The 24,115-nt window shown below is 38.7% G+C and overlaps 1 protein-coding gene across 5 annotated transcripts; it reads right to left on the reverse strand.

Moving 5' to 3' along the window:
- Positions 1 to 5,678: 5,678 nt before the first annotated feature.
- bcas1 (brain enriched myelin associated protein 1) lies at positions 5,679 to 23,300 on the reverse strand. Of its 5 annotated transcripts, XM_080031599.1 has the most exons (15): positions 23,194 to 23,300; positions 22,730 to 22,833; positions 22,406 to 22,463; positions 21,187 to 21,488; positions 14,658 to 14,828; positions 13,394 to 13,450; positions 12,963 to 12,998; positions 12,340 to 12,555; positions 9,639 to 9,689; positions 9,472 to 9,510; positions 9,250 to 9,288; positions 8,539 to 8,661; positions 8,345 to 8,425; positions 7,330 to 7,536; positions 5,679 to 6,861 (listed from the first exon to the last, which is right to left on the reverse strand). In XM_080031599.1, exons 2-15 carry the CDS (start codon positions 22,766 to 22,768, stop codon positions 6,784 to 6,786), a joined length of 1,497 nt encoding a protein of 498 aa, XP_079887725.1. In that variant the 5' UTR covers positions 22,769 to 22,833; positions 23,194 to 23,300; the 3' UTR covers positions 5,679 to 6,783. The 5 variants fall into 5 exon arrangements, with proteins under 5 accessions (XP_079887725.1, XP_079887726.1, XP_079887727.1 ...); XM_080031600.1 differs by lacking the exon at positions 12,963 to 12,998; XM_080031601.1 differs by lacking the exon at positions 8,345 to 8,425.
- Between the last annotated feature and the right edge of the window lie 815 nt (positions 23,301 to 24,115).

The following is a 24,115-nucleotide window of genomic DNA, read 5'->3' on the forward strand; positions in this document are numbered from 1 at the left end:
CGTACACTATACAGTGACGAATAGACCATGTGGTTGTTACTGTGTTTAGTTCTCTAAATTTGTGATTAACATGTTTTTAAGGCACCTCAAGCTACTTTAATGCATTTAAATTGCAACACAGTGTAGGTTATTGATTAGAGCCACGGGCTATATAGCAACAGACGACTGACATGATATGTGTAGTGTTGAACCTAGTTTTAAAACGCCCTTCTTCTTTAACACTCTCATGTCATGCATCAGCTACCATGTGGGGATGGGGGAGGGGTGCCACAAACTTTTCACAGTAACATGAGGGTTTTTTAGCAGAAGCAAGTTGGTTGACTCATTTTATACTATCTATGCTCATGAGACATGCAACGTAAATGTGGCCAGTTGTAGGACTATGTAATTCCATTGTATGTCATCTTTGAATAGATTAGATTAAAAGGCTTATACTAAAAAAAATGCTGGTGTGTATGCTTGATCTTGAAGGCAGGGGGAGCTTTCCATAGCCTGTGTAATAGAAAGTGTCCAAGCTTTAATAATGATAGTACAATATGTTCCCAGGGAGAATGTAAAGTCACTATAGGATAACATTGACTCAAATTACTCCTTGGAGAATAGTACACTGATTTGTATAAGATGAAGACCATCACCTACAGTAGGCTGGTGACTGACCTATGTGAAGGGAAGTTAAGTTACAGCCCCTCCTCCACCCTGAAATCCCTTCCGAACAGAACCTAAAAGCCATACATAATTCAATCAATGAAGATATTCAGTAAGACAGTGTACACTTTATTTAGACCCCCCCTCCCTCCACACACACACACACACACACACACACACACACACACACACACACACACACACACACACACACACACACACACACACACACTCCATTGGCAGTAATGTCTGAAAGGAAAAAAAAAAACTTTTATCGGTGACCACTCCCATCTAAAGAACAGTGAACAAAGACTTGTAGAGACAATTTGCCAAAGCCATCTCCCACATGTGGCTGTGTTTCTGCCTTATTCCTGTGTAGGGCCTTAGCTTTAATACTGTTTTGCCTACATAAAAGTTGTTTTCTTATTTCCTCGTTGTCAACAATAGAGGTCAGCTTCCTCTATGAAAAGAAATATCAAGTAGAATGGCAGGTTTAGCAAGCAGACTTCATTCACCAAATACATCACTTAACTGTAATGAATGGGAGTATTGTACACTATGCCAGATACCAATAACAAGATCATAAGTATGCCTATCCAACAGTAGACATAGGAGCTAATATTGTACACATGCTCAAAGCTATTTTAATTTAATTTAATCAAATCTTGTCAAACTCTGGATTAAACAGTTCTCTGCCTATACAGTGAAAATGAAGACCTCATATATGTGTAGGCCTATTGTGTATTTAATAAGTAAGAGTCATTCACTTACATGTGCTTTGCCGCTTAAATTAAGACATTTTTGCACCCCAATGAATGACATTTTGGTATTCTTCAACTCACCCCGAGATCCTGTTACACAAACAAGTCTAGTATGTTAATCAAAGGCAACACATGTGACACATCCAGGCCTCCCGCTCATTTCCTTTTGTTCTGAGACCACAAAGGCCTCGTGAAAGGCTATCAATCTAAGGAGGCAGGGTGATGCTTCAGATGATGAAATTGCCAATCATTTATTAAAAAATAAAAAACATACACAATGTCTTTGAGCGGTGGTGAAAGAAGTACACATCTTTTATTTGAGTAAAAGTAGAATAGACTTGAGTTTGAACTGAGTGATTGGTTCATAGTTATCATTCTATTGCCGTTATTGAATCAGCATTCATTGTTTCATAGTTGTATTGCGTCAATGGCAGCAACAAGTAGGCAAACATTGTTTACTCTCAACTGATTTAATCAACTTTGTCCTATATCATTTGACTTTATGCTAATGTAATTTATCTTCCAAAACCCTTAAAAAAACGAATTGTCTTAGATTGTGTCTTGTAAAAAAAATCACACGTGTAGGCCAACAGAAAAATTCAAATTAAAGATAACGCAGCATCCAACATCTAACGTCTGACCCGAATACTTGAATAGATATGATTATGTATTCAGTAGCGAACACCGTTGATAGGAGTTGGATGGGCGAATGGGGGGGGAAAGGCTCTTTTTGTTTTGACGTGTCAGGAGGAGCAGCTGACTGCATTGTTCCCCCCACAGATTCACTGCCTGGCTTCTTTCATAATCCTGTTGTGGAGTCCTGAAAGACACTGATAATATATAATCTCCTCCTCGCCCCTCAGCCCGTAATGTTTATTCAACGCAACCAGCTGTTGAGTTGCTATTGATCATCAGAGACATTTTTATCAGTCATTGAAAGCAAAATTCCATCTCTGGATTCTGGAACATTTTGGAAATATCTTGCCTTCTATTCCTACCTGAAAAGAAATATAAATATTTATGTTCTCCCTCCAGTTCAATGATTTCTTTATAACCCTTTTTTATTTAACTTTTAAACCTGTCTTTAGGGAACCATATTACTTGCAAAAAAACAAGAGAAACATAGAAAATAAATCACTTAAAGCTATAGTGCGTAACTTTTTCATATAAACAAATGTCAGTCACTTTCAAACGAGTTGACACAAAGTGTATAAAGCCTATCAGCTGCACAACAAATGTGTGTCCCCTTACACTGGCGCAGGAGCGCAAGATGCAAAATGTTTCAGTTGTTGATTCTACTGCTAGGAAAAAAACCTGGATGTACAGCAAAAGGTATACAATCCATCTGGATCACCAGAAGATTACCTCATGTAAATGTGCCGACAGTGTTGTAATTGCTTAGAATTCCTCATGTATTCAATCATTACTTAGCCATTATTATTTAAACAGACCTAGCACTATGGGTATATTAACTATTTGATGTTCTTGCTGTTTAATAGTATCTTGAATCAACTTTTATCCCGCTATAATTTTATTAAATTGTTCATGTTATCATCAAACCTAGGACAAAATGATGTGCATATAAAGATGATCCTGACCTTAATTTCTTATCAAACATAATATTCACAGTCCTGGAAGTCATGTCGAAAATCTCAAATTTGAAAATGGCAGATTAGGAGTACCACACCTCTGTTAAAATAGACTTGCTCTGTACAAAAGGACTGTGGATTGTTGAACAATGATATTGTTCAACAATAAAATATAGTTACAACACAGAGTGTTAAGATAAACCTCTAAATTTGTGTCCTTGAGTCTGAGGTTAATCTACAAATGAATGTATTGTGGTTTGATATCATGTCTGAGCAGCACAGTGTTTTGAATGGCATCTAAAATAATTGTCTAGAATTTCAGATAGTCTACTACAAATGTGTTTTGTTTTGCCACAATAACCAAACGTTAAAATCTCTTGAGTACATCTGCATCCGAATTCCCCGCTTACACACAACAAAACTCCTGTAGAGGCTTGATCATTACTATTGATTCCTTATCAGTTCAGAATGATTGAATACAGTGTCTGTCTTGTCATTGGTCCCTGGAATAGTTTCACCCTAATATTACACCAATAGAAAGGGAGCTGTTAGCAGCGAGTGGTGCCGTGATGCACATTAGTGCTGACAGCAGGCCTCCCAGTCCCACTGTTCCCTTGTTCCACCCCCTCTGAGCCCAGTGCATTCACACAGTCACATGCATTGTCCTGGGATGAACTGCAGCAACATGGTGGTGGTCAGGCAGCAGATCTTGGACGGTGTACAGCCCTTTTGCATTGTTAAAAAATCCACATTACTATTTTTAAAGGTGGAGTCAGCGATTATGGAGAAATGCTTGTTGTCGAAATCAGTGGAAATCTCCTCACAATCTCCATATGTGTGTGTACTGAAAAACAATTTGGTGTTTATTCAAAGGTCAGTTTCCTCAATGAAAAGAAATATCAAGTAGAACGGCAGGTTTTGCAAGCAGACCTAATTTGTTGCTGGCTACTGTAGGCCGCCTTTTTTTCTTTACATTTCCTTTGTTTACATTCCTGTTAACGGAGCCTACGCTGTGTATTAACACAAGATTTTCTTATGGGGCACACACAGTATGGACAGGTAGAAGATTCACTGATTATGACAAAAAAGTGATATTGAAAACAAGCATTATCCCACATCACTGACTCCACCTTTAAATCCATACCCATAACAGTTTCTATTTTATGAAGCCACCCAATTCATTTATGTCTTTGATTGTACACAAGGGATAGAGCAGCCCTCATCCAATTGGATTGCTATCAAAATTCTAGCAAAAAGCTGTCCCACTGAAAAGCTCACAATTGTGCCACAGTGCATGTAGGGACATGCAGCTGTTATCAATTGTTTTGCCAATAAACCACATACAGAAGAGATAGTGATAGTGATAGTGATAGTGAATAAAGCTGAAGACATCATGAATTGGTGGAGGCAACGTTTAGTGTTAAAACTATAAAGTTTTTCATTTTAAGATAACGTTAATCCGAGTTTCTCACTATTTTACGTTTGGTAATGAATTATTTGCCGAGCACTATTGGCAAAAAACGTCACACTGCACTTAATTTGAATGGTAAAAAACCCGACAGCGACCCCCATGTCTTAATACACGGTTAGCACTGCCTCAGTTTTTCTCCTTCACTGCCACGACAGTTACTTTGATGCGCGATTCAAAATGATCACACCTATTATAAATGGTAATGCAAAAATGCGCGTGTGTCTCATTGATAACAAAGGAGCAGTGTGAGTTATGCCTTCGGGGGCCGCGACTCATCACTTAATGCTCAGTGAATGGTGGGTCTCAGGCAGTACTATCTAAAACACTTCCAAAGACTTCACAATGTGCTATCCATCATATAAATTACATCATAAACGGTGGAATCAAATGTTAGGGCCTCTGTTAACCTGAAAAGTACAATGCCTTTAGGTCCTTGTTTTACATCTTTGATCTTGTGGAAATTTTCAATCAGTATTCAATAGTGATGTTCAGCAGTCATCTCTCTGTCTGTAACATTACAAATGATGGCTTGGGCTGAGGTCAATTCTTGTTTTTTTGTCACTTTTGGTTTCTGTTGGCAATTACAAATACATTTATAGATGAGTAAGGCTTACAGTATTTGCCTCCTACACCCAACATAACAAAGTGTGACTCACGTGTCACGCCTTACTAGCACACAAGCTTACACTGCTGTGCCTTTTAAAGGTGGAGTCAGTGATACTGGAGATTGCTTGTTGTCAAAATAGCTTTTTGTCAACATCAGTGAATATCTCTTTACCATATACTACCTGTCCATACTGTGTGTGTGCTGAAAACAAATCTTTTGTTAATGCACATAAACTGGTATGTAAACAGAGGGTATGTTAACCGTAGCTAGCAACTTGCCCGTTTACAGAGCCTAGGCTGTGTATTAGTAGTGAATTTGTCAGCGCTCATACGAACATGTAGCAGATCGTGAGGAGATAGTTTATCTCCTCAGCAGGGCGGAGGGCCGAAATTCCGGCATATTCCCGGCTGTCACTGGCTGTGTAAAAGGGGCTAGTCACTGATTTTGACAAAGTGATTTACATAACAAGCATTCTCCAGAATCACTTTACTTTATGCCAAGCTCGCTGAGTCAGCTATCTTTCCAACTCCCAGTTTTTCTTGATTAAGTTTCACAATACTATTGACATTACTTGACACACTGCTGAAAAAACAAACCAATGGTGAACATATTTTATTGTCTTCAAGATAGCTGAAGTTACACATGCACTCATACTTACATATACAAGCAAATAAAAGCAAGATATTAGTTACACATATGTCTAAGACAATTGACTAACACCTTTAACACTTCCAATAAATTATACGACACAAAATGCAGCGATCAAATTAAAAAGCTGATCGAATGTGATTTGATGATGACCACTGCAAAACATACCACATGGACACATTTGCACACTTCCTCAGTGTTGCCACCTCAGATGCATTTGCCAACATAAAGGCTCATAATCAGTTGCCCACAGTACAGTAAAGATTGTGATTTTTCCCATATGGCCCAGTTAGTACATGTACTTATGTGTATACTATACTATGTAGTATGTGATTTAGTCTACATGTAGCTTACATAAAGTTAAAACAATATTTAAGTGCATTTTGTTATACGAACATGCTTCTGTTATCGGCTCTATAAGGAGCTGTTTATTTTAATGTCATATAAGTACTTCTTTCAATATCCCTTCATGTTAACCTCTGCATTGCCACAACTGCATGATTTATCTGGTATAAATTGTGAAAATAGAACGTATATGACAAAATGTTTTGAAATGTTTTTGAGCTAAATAGCTAAGAGCAAAGCGTGGTACTGTCTATTGCATTATAAGCCCAGTATGTCAGGTAGCAAGAACAGAGAGCGGTCACGTTAAATGCCTGTAGAAAAGGATTTACACTCATGTATTGCTATACTTGTCAAGACATTTGTATATGACCAAAAATATATATATATCTCTCAACAACCTCGCCTCAAACTTCTTCAAATCATACCACCAGTTCAACGTCCTTCCCATTGTTCATCTTTCTCACAACTTGCTTTCTATCCTCCAAGTCAATTTTCCTTTCGTATTGCAACTTGTAAATAGTAAAAAAAAAAAAAAAAAGAAGAAGAACATTTGGTTAAAGTAATTCAATAAGGGTTGAAAGGGAGGTAAAGATTGAGTAAGACCAAAAGAGAGAGAGAGAGAGAGAGAGAGAGAGAGAGAGAGAGAGAGAGAGAGAGAGAGAGAGAGAGAGCGAGAGGGGGACTATTTACAGGGAATCTTCAGTGTTGGTTTTGGTTTCATTTGGCCTTCTCGGCTGCTGGAGCAGTGGCTTGGTCTGTCTGGACCCCCGCATCTGTAGAGTTACGTTTCCCACTCTGAAATAAAACAGAAGGGGGAGAAAGAATTGTGTCATCCATAACAAATATTAACTCACTGAGGTCTTTTTTTCCCCCATAAAGTACCTCCCCAATTTTTATTTGCATGTTTTCATTAAACTGCATTATTTGCACTTAATGGAATATGTGTCCCTGTGATACAAGTCAGACTTATGAGCCGTAAGTGAATACAACCAAACTGTGCATAACAATCACAGTGAACATTATAGGGCCCACACACTTAGTCAATGCTGCCATCTAGTGGAGTTGAAGCTAAACACTCAGTTATAGTCAAGCACCCTAAACAATGACCCCCTCTGAGGAATTGCATGTGTACGTAGTGTAGGGATATGAGAACACACATTTCAATAACCTTGTGTGTGAGTAACCTTGTGTTTATCTACGTGTGTGTTAATTGACACATAACAAACTCAACCTATCTTAACCCTGCATAAACATTGTCCTTACCTTGAATTTAAAGAACAGCCCAATGGAGTTTCTCTTCTCCAGTTTCTTGGGCACATTGGCGGCATCGTCTCCGGCCGGGGGGGCCACTGAAGCTGAACCTCCAGGCGCCTCTGTCGACTTGGCCGCTGCTTTAGGTTCCTCTTTGGCTTTAGCTGCTGGAGCCTCGGCTGCTGCTGCTGGGGCCGGGGTCGCCTTCTTGGGATCAGCCTCAAAGAGTTATGGTGCATATGAAAAATACATTTAAAAAAAATACTGAATCATCGCAGTCCCAGAGCATTTGAATTGAATTTTTTAAATATTATTTATTTATTACTTTATTAATAAGGGACGATGCACATTGATCAACATCAATATTACAACTAATTGAAATAAATAGTATCCTAGAAGACAACAAAGCAAGTAATCCATTTAGCATTAATGCTATAGTGCGTAACTTTTTCATATGAATGAATTTTGGTTACATTCATTATAGCCATTGCAAAGCGAATTGACAAAGTTGATTAAGCCTATCAGCTCCACACAAAACTCTCTCTGTATTTCTCAGTATGGCAGCGCTTACGAACTGGTGTCGCCCCCGACACTGACGCAGGAGCTCAGAAAAATCCCAAGAAGTGGCCACGAAATATTTCAGTTGTTAAAGAAAAATCTTGGACCACCTACAGCATAAAGAATAAAATCCATGCGCAATCACAGAAGGCTTACCTGATGTAGATTGTACTCATTAGGGTGACAGAAGTTACGCACTAAAGCTTGAAGTACACACCAGCTGTTAGGTTACAGCGTGTCTTAGTGACTGAAACAGTATGAGGGATGATCACACAAGCACTGATGTCTGGTGTTATGATTTCCAAGTATAATTACACATGGAGAAAAATACTTCTTCCAAAAGCAGAAGTATAGAAGAAGCAGATGTTTTTAGAGCAGGTGTCAATACCAGATGTAATCAGTGACATCACTCTGGTTAATAATGCATCTCTATCAGAGTTAATTTGACTGTACAGTGTTTACTATTTACCACGCCAGCTGTTCTCCTGAGGAGCCGAACTCCACTTGTGGAGGCTGCCTGGACTTTTGTGGTCATGTGGTCTAACAGTACCTCAAATTCAAATTAATCTGTTACTTTTCTGTTTAGTTAATGCATCACAATTCATACTCATTTTCAGATATTTAAAAAAAATCCATAAAGTCCACAAATAAAATGGTCCTTACTTTAGGCTTGAAGAGAGAAAGGAAGGCTGATTTAGGGGCGGGTTTCTTTTCTTCCTGAACCGGCGGTGGCTGTTCTGGCTTTGCAGCGGCCTCCAGGGTGCTGGCCTTCGAGGGATCCACCTTCTGTTATCAAAACGACAGAGAAGAAAATACATATCATGAGGTGTTTCAAACTTTAAAAATGAGCATTATTATAGCTGGCATAGTGAGGGCAGGACCCGCCACCTGTGGAGTGAAAGACGATAGGCCTAAAAGGGGAAAAATCCAGCATCAGTGCGGAAAAGGAGTCAGAAAACTGGACCCTGTAAGAATTAAGAAACCCATAACCGCATACTCAAGAGTAAAGAATATTATTTTAGAAAAAGAAAGAATAGAATAGAAGAGGACATAGCTTTAAGTTTCCACCGAAGATTCCGAGTGTCCTCGTTTGGAGGAATAGTTTGACACATTGGGAAATATGCCTATTTGCCGTCTTGCCAAGAGATGAGAAGATTTAAAGGCTAGCGGATTATGTTAGCCTCAGATAGAGCACGACTAGCGGTTTCCCTATTATTATTATTTTTAAAGCTTTATGTTATGCTAAGCTAACTGATTCTGGCTGTTTGCATCAGCCAACTTGACGAACATACTGTATGTGAGAACAATATACATTTTCTCAACAATGGCACAAATAAGCACATTTCCCAAAAATGTCCGACACAGTCACTTTACCTCAACTTCTACTTCTGGCTTCGGTACCTCTTCCACTGCCTGCATTGATGGAAAATTAAAGACTACTTTTAAAATGATTTTGGAAAAAAATATTTCTCCATTTCAATCCATTCAAATGAAATAAACCATAGTAAAAATTAAAATGCAATAAATCATGGGGGGACTCTTCCAGAAGATTATTTCACCAAATGAAAAAACAGCCAAAAACTCGATTTGATTTACCTGGACTTCTACCACTGGCTGTGGTACCTCTTCCCCTGCCTGCATTGAAGGAACAATCATTTGTTTCTCCCATTAATTCAAATGGTTTTTTTTAAAGCAATAATTCATAGGATAAATCAGAAGATTCCTCCACCAAACAAAAACCCCAAAGAACTGTCTTGATTTACCTCAACTGCTGCCACCACTGGCTCTGGTGGTGGCACCTCCACTGGTGTCTCCTGTAGAGCAAAACTACTTTTTTATTATTCATACGAGATGTAAATTCAGATGGAGAGGCCTATCTTAAAATGCTATAAATCACTGTATACAGCGTTTTTCTAGCAGTAATCCTTAAAAGATTATTCAAAGTAATGCCCACAATGCTAGCGGAAGGTTTGCTGGAAGACTATGTAGCCTAGCTAGCCTACTTCTACAACTGTTCGTACCTCTACTTCTACTTCTGGCTTTGGTAGATCCTTGATTGTCTTCAGAACGGTGAGTTAATTCTTATTGTTAGTCAAACAAACCATTTGAAAGGAAAAAGCCTACCCTCAAACAGAGAAAAGGGTTCAAGTGCTTAGCATGTTAGCATGGCAATGAATGCTGATTCATATGAACCGGTCAAAAGAATACTTTGACATTTTAGTAAATATTCTCATGCTTTCCTGACAAATGTTAGTTGACAAGATCAATGCCACTCTCATGGATCAAAAGCCATGGTGATTAGCTTAGTGTAGTTACGTTTAGCTTAGCTTAGTTTAGCGTAGAGTAGAGTCTGGAAGCAAGAGGAAATCGCTAGCCTGAGTCTCTCCAAAGTTCACAAATATACCTACAGCACCATCACCTCTACAGTGTATACTATAGGCCAGGGGTGTCCAAACTTTTTTCACTGAGGGCCACATACAGAAAAATCTACGAAGGGCCGGGCCACTTTGCAAAAATAACACATTTATCAAGAAATGTAGCTGCTATGATGTTTAGTTTCATAGCGTGTTCGTAAATTGTAATCCTTCTTCACGGCAACACTTTGCTTGCACATTAAACAGATACATTCCCCCTCTTGTTAAATGCCATTGATACACCCAGTATTTTCTACTTTTGCGTCCAATGTCCAGCTGGGTGAAAATAGCATACGGCATACCCCCCGACCCCCCTCCAAGGGGGCCCGGGGGGTATGCCCCCCCGGGAGATTTTTTTAAAGTTTTTAAAGTGAAATGCATGAATCTGGTGCACTTTGAGAGGGAAATTAAGAGGCTAAAGCTGAAGAATTTTGTACGAAAAAAATGGAGACACTGTGTCGGATGAATTAAAAGCTATTGGAGAAGGACACATGGATTTTCCATAATAATATTAATTTAAAATAAAATATTATGCAGGGTCCTCTGGGATGGGCTTGGTGCTCTTTTTCTTTTATGGGACATATTTCTCTGTAATATAATGAGTGCATTTAAATTATTTAAAAATTAAAAGGGCCATATTACATTATATTTTCAAAATGTTCCACGGGCCAATTAATCAGTTTTGACACCCCTGCACTAGTGGGTTAACTAAGAAATGCAAAAAAAAAAAAAAAAAAAAAAATCTTTTTTTTTTTTTTTTTTTTTTCAAAGGGCCATATTACATTATATTTTTAAAATCGGCCGCGGGCCAGTAAAAAGCGGGCCGCGGGCCGCAGTTGGCCCGCGGGCCGTAGTTTGGACACCCCTGCTATAGGCTATGCTGCTAAAAAAAAAAAATGTTTTACTAATTAGCTTTAAATGTGCTATATTACAGTAGCCTAAGGCTACATAAATGATTTGTGACAGAGCCAGGCTAGCTGTTTTGTCCTGTTTCCAGTCTTTATTCTAAGCTATGATAGTGTTACAGCTTCAAATGTAGTGGGCAGCGCAGACATGAGAGTGGTATTGATGTACTTGAATCTAATTCTAGGCCAGTAAGCGAAAAAAGTGTATTTCCCAAAATGTCATATTTCATAATATCATAATCCAATTAAAATTTTCGGAATAGAATGTATCATGGGAATGTGCTAGAAACAATATATAAGGCTTTTTCAAGGGCAAACATTCGACTAAAGTCACCTTATTACTGCAGCTTTACTGAGGAGTCACATTTTTGAGAAAGCACCACAAAAAGTTTCTCCTGTTTTTTTTTTTCAAAACACAATTGCTGCAGGCTCCAATTTGAAAACAGCAAATTGTTTGTTTACTGCCACCTCTGGACAAATCAGCTCTTGTTAGTAAGTAGCCTAACATGACATGAGCCATAGTCAATTTGAGAAGGCGATAATCTACTATACCACAGCTGAAGTCTTGGCCTGGGCTTTGGCTCCACTTGCTGAAGCGCCCTTGCCTTTGGATGACTTGGCACCTAGCAGTATCTCAAATTCACATACAGTACAGTATGTTTCACACTATGTTATGTTATAAGTGGTAACACTTTAAAACATGACCTCACTGAATGCAATCTACGTAAATAATAATTCTTAAAGCCCCTGGAAACCTTGTCTAAAACAGTAAAAATCAGTATATGATATCGAAGTTGGGAGTCTCAGAAAGCTTTTACAAAAATCAGATTTTTAAGTAATTCTTCATAAATATTATAAAACCTATCATTGTATCAAACGATCTCCATGGCAACAGTTATTGTTTTTACAGATCATTATGATAACTGCCGTGATTTGTTCAAATTATAGTACTTATTGTGTAATCAAATCCAGAGCATAGCCCGTCTCATCTAAACCCAATTTCTGTTAAATTTGTCAAACTTGAATGTGTATATCTTTAATCTGGATTGAAAAATATGCCTAATTCTTTTCAGAAGATTTTGGGTTTACAGGGGCTTTAAATATGATCATCATCTTTTGCAATCTCCAGCGTGCTGTTTATTTACCTTGGTACGGAATAATTTGCCAAAACCAACTTTGGCTGATTTTCCTTTTGAGGGCTCCGGTTCCTTTGCAGCAGCTTTTGGTTCCTCTTTCGCTGTGGCTTTTGCAGGTTTAGCGGCTGGATCTCCTTTGACTTCCAGTTTGGGGGGTTCTGGAGGAGGTGGTGGTGGGATATTCATTCCTTTTGGTGCTGCGGGCGGTTCAGATACTTGTGCCACCTATTCGACAGAGAGCAGGAGTTAAAATGATGGTTTGTTATTGAAAACCAAAGGAACGGCACATTCATTTTCAGATAGGTCATTTATTGTCATCATAATATAATGAAATGTATCATCTTGGTGACTTTTTATCATGTGTTTATTGTCTTTTATTTATTTGTAAATATTTAAAGACTTCCACGGATAAAATATTGTATTATTATTATAAAATGCAAAGCATGTGATTAATTCATTTTAGCAACTAAGCTTTCATGCAACACAAACTGTTAGAAATTGAATTTTTATGCATTAGCAAATGGCATCTCTGGAAGTAAACTGAACCCAGCTGTGTCCAGTATATATATCCTTTGTGTTGAACTGCAAGATCTGTCACACAAATTAAAACAGTTAAAGGTCAATGTGCTCACAGTCGTGGTTTCAGCTGGTAGGCTCTCCTTCGGGGACTATTTGGCAACAAAAAAGGAAGCGGTTAGAGCAGATATGAACAGAAAGCAAAAGAATATCTGCAAAAAGCTTGTATGTGGACCTTGGATATTCTATTGCATATTGAGGACCAAATTCAACTGTTTATGGAATTAGGCACATTATCAATTCAAGCAGCAACAGAAATGAACAGAAATGGATGCTAGTTAGCAATATGCAAAAACCGCCAACTTTCCCAAACTACTCATTATATCAAATAATCAACCTCAGACATTACTGAGTTCACTGACAAAGCTTTGTAAGTCACCAAAGTAAGATATGATATAAAAACTATTCTAAATAAACCCATAATGGTACTGTCTGCTACTAATTTAATATGTTTTATACGTAATGTGCTTCATTAACATCTGTTCACCTGATCCTTCGCTGCATCAGGAGCTGCTGTTTCCTTTTTTGGTGTTTTAGGGGCCACCTGAGCAAAAAGGGAAGGAAAAGTAACTATTTATGTCACAATACAGTACATATTAAATAATATTAAAATGTACCCACATTTTGTAATTTAATATAAGTTATGTTGCTTCATTGGTCAATTTACACAAGGCTACATCGAAATTTGTCTTCTAGCATATTCCCTCTCCAGAGGGGGTCCTCCCGCAAGGTCAGCCATAGTACAGCACCCCTGGAGCAGTTTGGGGTTAAGTGACTTGCTCAAAGACACAATGGTAGAGATGGGGGGCACTTTATAATACCAGTCACCATTAGTTTACAAGTAACACTCTCCTAACTGGTGGGGGATCGAAACAGGGACCTCATAGTTACTGGTCGGCCCCTCTAGGCCATCCTACCACCTCACCAATATAGCTGGCGGTGAAGCTGCAATGTAAAACCTTCAGCTTGTACTGTATAGTTGATGTAACAAGAACCATAAAACAGAAGCCTTTCTTGAATGCAGACATAGTCCTTTATGATAAGCTCCCAGAGGCACACAGGGTGCACACTGAGGTCCCTGACAAGGCACATACAGTACATGCGCTGTCATTGTGACGGCCATTGTGCTCCGGAGATGGCGTAGGCCTGCCCTCGCTCTATCTTCACAAATCTCAACTTCCAACCGCACAGGCCTCCCTTGTGAGCTCACACTATGGGCTGAACAATAGGCCACCACATTCCCGCATGTTCAAAGACTTGATTAGCATGGGGCTAGGGCAATGGTAACTCTTTAAAACGGCATGGATCCCAAAGACGGCAAGATGAAGAGGAAATACAATAGCTGCTTGTTGTAGGTTTTCCATCAGGCACTGTCATCTTGGCAGATTTAGTTATGGATTCCTTAACTGCCATAAAACTCCAAGTACACATACTTTCACACAGAATAATCACACCCACAACAATCCAATTTAAACACGACCAAATACACTGTGGATTTTACTATCACAGTTCTTCCTTTTCTCGGGAAAATTACCCTATATCCCTATATCTTAGAACACACACATTCTGACAACTTTATTACTTTTTTTCTGAGCAGCTGTTTGACTTCAGTAATAGTTGGACTTAACAAAAGTGTTTTCCCCCCACTTTTGATTACAATAATTGCTATATTTATTTCCCAGAAGCAGTCGTATATTACAAAAGAAGCAATTAGTTAGTACATTCTTATTTTCTCAAATTGTGCTACTTACAAGTGTTTTGAAGAAGTTCATAACTGGATTCTCTTCTGGCGTACTCTCCTCTTGCTTTTCCAAAGGTTGACTGCTTCCGTCGTCAGTTTCAGGAGCTTTTTCTTCCTCTGACACTGTCACACTTTCTGGCTCCGGTGATGATTCAGATTCTTGCTTTAGGTTAGCTGTCTCCTATTCACCATCACAGAAAAATGTACCTTTTAGATTTACGTTACAGCAGCGTTAGAGCTGATGTGCAAGCAGTGAGTGTCTTAATCGCAGCATTGAGATGGGAGTGCAATTCCAACCATGCCTCTGCCTACTCGGGGCCTTGTCAACAATCACTCTTTTATTAATGTGTGTGTCCCACCCCTCACTCATTGATATTCAACAATGTGTGACAGTTATGCCCTGAGAAATGTCAGGAAACACAAATACATTGCTCTGTCCTCATGGTGTGTAATTAAAAATATACATCACTGAATAACCCTGATTTTAGAGTAATTTCTCAACAATTAATTTTATTTTTTATTAAGTGTGGACTTAAACAAAATGCAATTATCATGGACACTAATGTCTGTAAATTGAATTGAATGTAAATGTATCAAAACAAAAGTGGGGTAGGAGGACCAGACAAGTTTAAAAGTTCTTCTTACCCCTTTAGAACAGTAACAATGTTGTTTTAGTTGCTCATTTCTCACTTAAGTGTTGCTGAGTATCACATTTGTTTTTGTTCTATTATAAGTTTTATTTAGCGTATTATTCAATGTTCAATAAATTGACTAAAATTAAACAAGAAAATATTTAAAGTAGTTTTTTTTGTTTTCCACTTATCACTGACCAAAATAATTCAACTTCAAGAATAGTATCATGAATGAATAAGTCAAGCCACAAAATTCAATGTTTTCGTTTTTGGTTTTATCGAAGAAAAAAATGTAATACTTTACAATGTAAACTTTGTATTGATGATATATGTACAAACAGAAGCACTTTGCATCATTATAAAACACAGATCATTCTACAATCCAGTAGCAATTGCCTACCATTAAACATATGATATTAAAGAGGTAGATCCCTGCTAAAGAAAAACATCTATGAACAATTGCAACATCATTTACAGCAGTTCTTTTTTTATTTCCACCTTGATGGTAAGAACAATTCTATATCCCTGTGAAGACATCTCTAAACCTCCAAGTTTGTACACTGATTCTTGCACAACTGATGTACAGACTGACTGCAACTTATAGAGTAAAGCTTCTATGTCTGTATTTCTGGCAGGGGAAGCTTCAGTAATTTCTGCACTTTGAGTCCAATGTCGAATCAGTTTGCGATTGTTGCTCAAGAAGCCTCACAATCTTCTCCATATCAGCATATTCCACGCATGACTCAGGCTCTTCTGTGACATCCATTGGTGGCATATCTGCAAGGTCCTCAACCAGGTTTTCGGCAGCATTCGATGGCTTTTGCATGGTAAGGCTTTCTTCAATTCCTTCAGGAAGGGGAACAGAACGGGTTTCTACAATTACCTCTTCTTCCATGGTCATGCCACAATCCAGTGCTGTTTCCTCCACTATGGTTTTGGTTGCTTTAGGCTGGTCCTCTGGAATGGTAAGGCTTTCTTTAATTTCTTCAGATAGGGTGACAGTAACAGTTTCAATATCTTCCACACATGGCTCAGGATCTACTGTGGTGTCCATTGTTGGCACATCTGCAGGTTCATCTGCAATGTTTTCAGTAGCTTTTGCTGACTCTTCTAGAATGGTTACGCTTTCTTCAATTCCTTCAGAAAGGGTTACAGTTACAGTTTCAATAATGACCCTTTCTTCCAGGGCAACTTCACAATCCACGTCAGGTTCCTCAACTATGTTTTCTGTAGCTTTCGGCAGCTTCTGTGGAATGGTAAGGCTTTCTTCAGTTTCTTCAGAAAGGGATATGGTACTAGTTTCAACGCTTACCTCTTCCTCCAGGTTCATGCCACAATCCACTGCTGGCTTCTTTACTGGGATTTTCTTAGCTTTCAGCAGCTCCTCTTGAATGGGAAGGTTTTCTTCAGAAAGGGGTACAGAAACGGCTTTAACATCTTCCACGCATGGCTCAGGGTCTTCTGTGGTGTCCATCTGTGGCACATCTGAAGGTTCCTCAAAAATGTGTTCTGTAGCTTTTACTGACTCCTCTGGAATGGTAAGGGTTTCTTCGGTTGCTTCTGAAAGGGGAATGGAAACGGTTTCCACAATAACCTCTTCTCCCATGGTGATGCCATAATCCACTGCAGGTTCCTCACACAGATTACATGTCGAATCAGTTGGCGATTGTTGCTCAAGAAGCCTCACAATCTTCTCCATATCAGCATATTCCACGCATGACTCAGGCTCTTCTGTGACATCCATTGGTGGCATATCTGCAAGGTCCTCAACCATGTTTTCGGCAGCATTCGATGGCTTTTGCATGGTAAGGCTTTCTTCAATTCCTTCAGGAAGGGGAACAGAACGGGTTTCTACAATTACCTCTTCTTCCATGGTCATGCCACAATCCAGTGCTGTTTCCTCCACTATGGTTTTGGTTGCTTTAGGCTGGTCCTCTGGAATGGTAAGGCTTTCTTTAATTTCTTCAGATAGGGTTACAGTAACTGTTTCAATATCTTCCACACATGGCTCAGGATCTACTGTGGTGTCCATTGTTGGCACATCTGCAGGTTCATCTGCAATGTTTTCAGTAGCTTTTGCTGACTCTTCTAGAATGGTTACGCTTTCTTCAATTCCTTCAGAAAGGGTTACAGTTACAGTTTCAATAATGACCCTTTCTTCCAGGGCAACTTCACAATCCACGTCAGGTTCCTCAACTATGTTTTCTGTAGCTTTCGGCAGCTTCTGTGGAATGTTAAGGCTTTCTTCAGTTTCTTCAGAAAGGGATATGGTACTAGTTTCAACGCTTACCTCTTCCTCCAGGTTCATGCCACAATCCACTGCTGGCTTCTTTACTGGGATTTTCTTAACTTTCAGCAGCTTCTCTTGAATGGGAAGGTTTTCTTCAGAAAGGGGTACAGAAACGGCTTTAACATCTTCCACGCATGGCTCAGGGTCTTCTGTGGTGTCCATCTGTGGCACATCTGAAGGTTCCTCAAAAATGTGTTCTGTAGCTTTTACTGACTCCTCTGGAATGGTAAGGGTTTCTTCGGTTGCTTCTGAAAGGGGAATGGAAACGGTTTCCACAATAACCTCTTCTCCCATGGTGATGCCATAATCCACTGCAGGTTCCTCACACAGATTACATGTCGAATCAGTTGGCGATTGTTGCTCAAGAAGCCTCACAATCTTCTCCATATCAGCATATTCCACGCATGACTCAGGCTCTTCTGTGACATCCATTGGTGGCATATCTGCAAGGTCCTCAACCATGTTTTCGGCAGCATTCGATGGCTTTTGCATGGTAAGGCTTTCTTCAATTCCTTCAGGAAGGGGAACAGAACGGGTTTCTACAATTACCTCTTCTTCCATGGTCATGCCACAATCCAGTGCTGTTTCCTCCACTATGGTTTTGGTTGCTTTAGGCTGGTCCTCTGGAATGGTAAGGCTTTCTTTAATTTCTTCAGATAGGGTTACAGTAACTGTTTCAATATCTTCCACACATGGCTCAGGATCTACTGTGGTGTCCATTGTTGGCACATCTGCAGGTTCATCTGCAATGTTTTCAGTAGCTTTTGCTGACTCTTCTAGAATGGTTACGCTTTCTTCAATTCCTTCAGAAAGGGTTACAGTTACAGTTTCAATAATGACCCTTTCTTCCAGGGCAACTTCACAATCCACGTCAGGTTCCTCAACTATGTTTTCTGTAGCTTTCGGCAGCTTCTGTGGAATGTTAAGGCTTTCTTCAGTTTCTTCAGAAAGGGATATGGTACTAGTTTCAACGCTTACCTCTTCCTCCAGGTTCATGCCACAATCCACTGCTGGCTTCTTTACTGGGATTTTCTTAACTTTCAGCAGCTTCTCTTGAATGGGAAGGTTTTCTTCAGAAAGGGGTACAGAAATGGCTTTAACATCTTCCACGCATGGCTCAGGGTCTTCTGTGGTGTCCATCTGTGGCACATCTGAAGGTTCCTCAAAAATGTGTTCTGTAGCTTTTACTGACTCCTCTGGAATGGTAAGGGTTTCTTTGGTTGCTTCTGAAAGGGGAATGGAAACGGTTTCCACAATAACCTCTTCTCCCATGGTGATGCCACAATCCACTGCAGGTTCCTCACACAGATTCTCTGTAGCTTTGGGCGGCTCTTCTGAAATGGTAAGACTTTCTTCTATTTCTTCAGAAAGTCGTACATAAACGGTCTGAACAATTACCTCTTCTACCACAGTGGTTGTGATACCATAATCCACTGCAGCCTCTTCGGAAGTGATGGTGCAAAGTTCTAATTCTTGAGAGAGGACATTGATCGCTGCCTCTAGTATCAGATCCGCCTCTTGGTTGACAATGGCAGGACTTGGTTCTGCTTCTTCAACTGTTTCTGGTCCCACGTCAGCTAACACATCTTCACAAACCGCAGCTTTGTCATCTGTAGTCATAACGTCCGTAATATGCTCAGGCATAACTTCATCATCAGGAGAATCTTCAGGAAGTTCCTCAATAGTGATTAGCTGATTGTAAAAAATCTCCATAGCGTTGAACTCTTCCCACTTCTCTGAAGACCCAACGTCAGTCATAATGGTGAGTTTCTGTTCACTTATTCCGGCTGCATCCTCAATTGCAACAGCATCATCAACAGCAGCGGTAGCCTCTTCAGGGGCAGATTCCTCGTTAACTTGAATGTCTGTCACCAATAGGGTAGGAAGTTCTTCCACAGTAATTTCTTGGATTGTCGGTGCACCATTTGGCTCCTCAGGGACACCCTCTGAGATTGTTTCCATCACCGTAGCAGCTTGCTCATCGTCTAGGGAAAAAACGTCAATTGCTTCCACGGTCTCAGGCGTGAGAGCATTAGACTCAGGTTCAGTGGTTTCAATCAGCACTACATCAGCCGATATGTTTTCAGCTCCTTCGTCATTGTCTTCTGTTATTACTTTATCTACACAGGACATTGACATGTTTACATCGGCAAAGTCAACGGATTCAGCAGCCAAAACTGCCTCAAGCGTATCTGCCACCACTTTGGGAAGGGTGGACGAGATCTCCTGTGGCTCAGATTCTTCAATGTTATTTTCCTCCGCAATTATTCCAACTTCCTGAACAGATTCAGCAACTTCTTCTGTGAACACCATATTCTCGTTCGAATCATTCTCAATCATGACTTCAACGATGATCTCAGGTATCTTGTTGTTAATGGTTTCCTGAATTGCAGACTGTTCAACAACCTCCTCAGCAATGACACAAGTGGAATCAGTCAGTGAATCTTCTTCTATCGCTGCCGTCTCCGTAACGTCCACTGGGCCCTCAGTTATAGTGGCTGTACAGACAGCAAAGTGTGCAAAAATATCCGCTGCAGTTATATTGTCCATTTGTGTTGATGATTCATCTTGAGGGCAAAGATATTCAAAGTCTTCTCTCGGCTCAGCGATGATCATGGTGGCCACTCCTTCTCCAGTTGAGCTCGACTCCTTTATCATGAAAATCAACATTCATGTTAAGATAAAATACTGTTGTTTTTTGACACTGGGGAACATTTGATAACCATGTGCTTGATCACACAGTGACAGACCTTTCATTATAATAAAATGACCTCTATATTGTAATGCCATGTAGTACAACAGTCCTACAGTAAATGCTTACTTGAAAAAAGTTTAAAAGTTTGAATTGTTGTTGAGACTGTGAACCCTTTTATACATAGTGCAAATGTGTCTTTCTCCTTCCATGTAAAGGAGTTTGACAAAATATTATACATTTAAATATAATGCTTTCCGATACAAAACCTCCAAAGCTTAAAATGCATTGATGAAACTTGCGACCAAAGTTTTTTAACTAACAACAACTGAAAATTGTAATTATTGCAGCGCTGATGTGTTGCAGTGCACTACAAATGTCCTTTCTCCTCTTCGGTCTCTCAACAATGTAATATTTTTTGATTTGTCTATGTACTGCTAAAAGTTTAATTACGAAAGAAATGTAATCTAGTTGACTTCAGGCAATTTGTCAGGCAGGATTTTGTTAGAGATGAGAGCAAAAACAGTAAACGATGAAACTGGCAGTTCACAGGATTTTTTCGGTATTCAAATCCCATGAAGACCTAAACAAACAATGAATGAGTCTTCTCTCAATACTTTTTGATTTCCCCATCCTGCTGTTTGTAGTAGTTGATGTAAAATGTCAAAAAAAAATCAAATATATTGACATATATAGTTACATTTAGAAAAAAAGGCTAAATCATTTTCTTTAAAGAGCCGGCTACTGCAGTTTTTAACAAATGCTACTCAAAAAAAAAAATTCAGAGACTATTTTAATTACAGTGGGGGCTTGGCACACATTTGGTTATTTACTGAGTAGTTCTGGTTAATGAGATTTCCTGACAATAAACAAATAGAAAATATCATCAGACCAGTCCTTGAAATAAAAGTAAAAATGCAATTACCGGCTGAGGATCGGTGGCAGGAATACTTGCATCCGTTTGATCGTCATTTGAGATCTCTTTTTCCTGAACAACCTTGACATCCGCTGGAGGTTCTGTTTTCTTTTTGAACATTTTGCCGAACCCACTAACTTTTTCCTCTTTACTTTGCTTTTCCGGTTCCTTCTGGACAATGGTCTCCACAATTTCAGAAATAACCGCAGCGGGAGTATCTGTTTCCTCTGCCACATAGTCATTCTCAGTTGATTCTGTGACAAAGTTTAAAGAGGTGTAGCCATTTTCCTGGACTATAGCTTCACCATTAGCTGCAAAAAAAAATCAAAAAGAAGAATATGTTATCAAAATGTAAAAACAAGATAGGAACCTGCTATCACCAACTGACTTTTTATAATACAATTCTGTCATCTTTAGGTCAAATTAATTACACATGTATGTTATTTATGTTTAATAACATCTGATTTATGTAATGCAAAGTCCATGTTGCAATAATTTTTTTTATCTTATGATCTCCCAAAGAAGTTCTCAGGCGTCTCTACTACAATATGCCAATGATAATTTGGATGTTAAACTGTTGCATAATTAAACCCATGCATGCTATCTTCTTGTACAATGCCAAATTAATGAAGTAAACATGGGCTAGTCGGTGCGAGAAAGTGACATTATCTTCCTCTCCAGTGTCAACATTTGCCCTTATACAAACTCAGGTGTTAGTGGAAATCCTATTCAGTATTGTTTTAACTGCGGGGACACAGAACACACTATGACTAGGCCAACTAGTTGCTCCCTCTCAGTGTCTGTAGACTACGCCTATAGTTTACATTGGATGACTCAAGACGTATTCCATCTGGGAGTCGCTGTGTTGACAGAGCGTTATAAAAACTGAAAGGACTAATCCAACAAAGGTCAGCTGATGTTGGAGAATCATATACAGCATTTTCCCACAATACACAATGCAGTGAAACAGAATGAATGAACAGAATAAAAAATATCAAGCTATTATATCTATTTTTCTTTCATCTTCAGATCCTCAAAATTTAGAGAAAAGGATTTGATTTTTGAAAATCACGTGTGCATTCATTTGTGTCTAAATTTATATATAGCATGATACTAACTGTGTTGTCTTACAGTTAAGTAATTACATGTATCACTTGCCTGTTAAACAGGAAAAAAGGAAAGATAAAGAAAGAAAGGAAATAAACATTGAAAATAAAATCTGACTCACCTTCAATCTCCAATCCATTCGATGTGATTTTTCCATTTTGCTCTATACTTTTGTTACTCTATAAAGCATAATAAAGAAATGTTAGTCCATGTTTTTTTCACAATACATGCTCTACAGTGAGTTACATTTCAACACAAACACTGGTTCTGACTGCAAACAATCCAGCCATTGTAAAACAAAAGCAAATAAAACTTGGGAGCTAAAACTTTTGGTCCAAGTAGCCGCTACTATTTCATCATTTGCATCTTAGAACTAATTCAAAGGCAGCAAGGTGACAGATTATGAACGTACAGTATTACAAGTTTGTTGTGTGATGAATTTTACCGTGTTGGACGATTTGGTCTTGGAGTGCTCGTTTCCCATACTTTCCTCAGGCGAGACCTAATGTTTTCAATACAGGCTTTTATCTCAGATTCAACTGAAAAAAGCTGAAATTGAAGAAAAAAAAAGTTATGTTATGTTGCATTGACAAGTAAGTAAGTCAGTAAGTCAGTAAAATTTATTTATATAGCTCTTTTTACAGACAGGGTTACAAAGTGCTTTACAATGTGCATAGAAAGTAAAAGCATAGTAAAAAAATACGTCTAAGAAAAAATGAATTAAAAAAACACAACAGATAAAATTAGCAACATATAAAAGACAGAAGCTACCCAAAAGCTGAACCTGCGTTAAAATCAGTCTAAATGGAAGCAAAATATATGCTGCAAACAACATATTCTAAGTGATTACAAATGTGTCCATCTATTCAAAGCATGGCATTCAGCCTTAACTCCATTCAAATATCTTACCTTGTTTAACTCCCTCAAGTAGCAAGGGAAATCCTCCTTAAGAAAAAAATAAAAATAGAGAAAGTGTTTGTCACCCTGTCAGAGTGATGGGAGTCACTGCTCCTGTTCAACTGTGTGTACAGGGTTTTGTTAACAGGCTATTTTATGTGTGTTTTAAAAAATGGGTGGGACTCTGTTTAAACGTGATCAATGGGTTTCCTCCTGGGAAGAGCCCTTAATTGACCCTTTTCAGATTGTTGATGGTTTTTTAGCAAAGTCACATGATTAGCTCAAGATAAATTCTCTTTGAATTCACTGAAAATTCCTGGACGAGTCACAATCTAATCAATCCCACTATGACAAAGGATAATACAGTGTTCTTTTGTTTGACAAGTGTACCTGAAAATTAACAGGATGTGTCTTAAGGATGTTGATATGGCATGCTTCCACACTACCTAAAACAAAAATATGTTTGCACTTGCAACCTTGTAGTTTTAACCTGGTTATTTTTTAGTTGGAAGAATAAACTTTTAAAGATTGTTATCATTTATTTTCTTCTTTTTTCAACTTTATTCATACAGGCAAATCATTAAGAACAAGTTCTTATTTACAATGGCGACAGTTGTATCGTGTGACCACAAACTATTTGAGTTAGAAATGTGTATAGATTAAGAATGAGTGTTCGTTGATCATTAGAAAATGTAACAAAAATAAATCAAACTGACACTGCATCAAATGACCTAATTGTAACGCTTAGATATTATTTGATTGAAAAATCTTTTTGATTTGCAAAGAGCAAGTAGTTGCTTTACTGTCACCCTTAATCAAGACAATACAAAGAGCTCTGTATTGCAATCACTGTCTTAATAGAGTTCCACATAATCATGTTTAAATGTCTTTGAGGGCTTTGTCAATGCATCAATACACACAGGCCTATCTGAGA

Source organism: Ammodytes marinus, assembly GCF_949987685.1.
Source record: "Ammodytes marinus genome assembly, chromosome: 7".
Classification (NCBI taxonomy): Eukaryota; Metazoa; Chordata; class Actinopteri; order Uranoscopiformes; family Ammodytidae; genus Ammodytes; species Ammodytes marinus.

Bases quoted from the DNA above. Each gene is read 5' to 3' on its own strand.
- bcas1 (XM_080031599.1), bottom strand. From the start codon at position 22,768: ATGGGAAACGAGCACTCCAAGACCAAATCGTCCAACACG. The intron at 22,464-22,729 runs GTAAAATTCATC...TATGCTTTATAG, and splicing joins AGACCAAATCGTCCAACACG to AGTAACAAAAGTATAGAGCA. The intron at 7,537-8,344 runs GTAAATAGTAAA...TAACTCTTTGAG, and splicing joins TCAGGAGAACAGCTGGCGTG to GCTGATCCCAAGAAGGCGAC.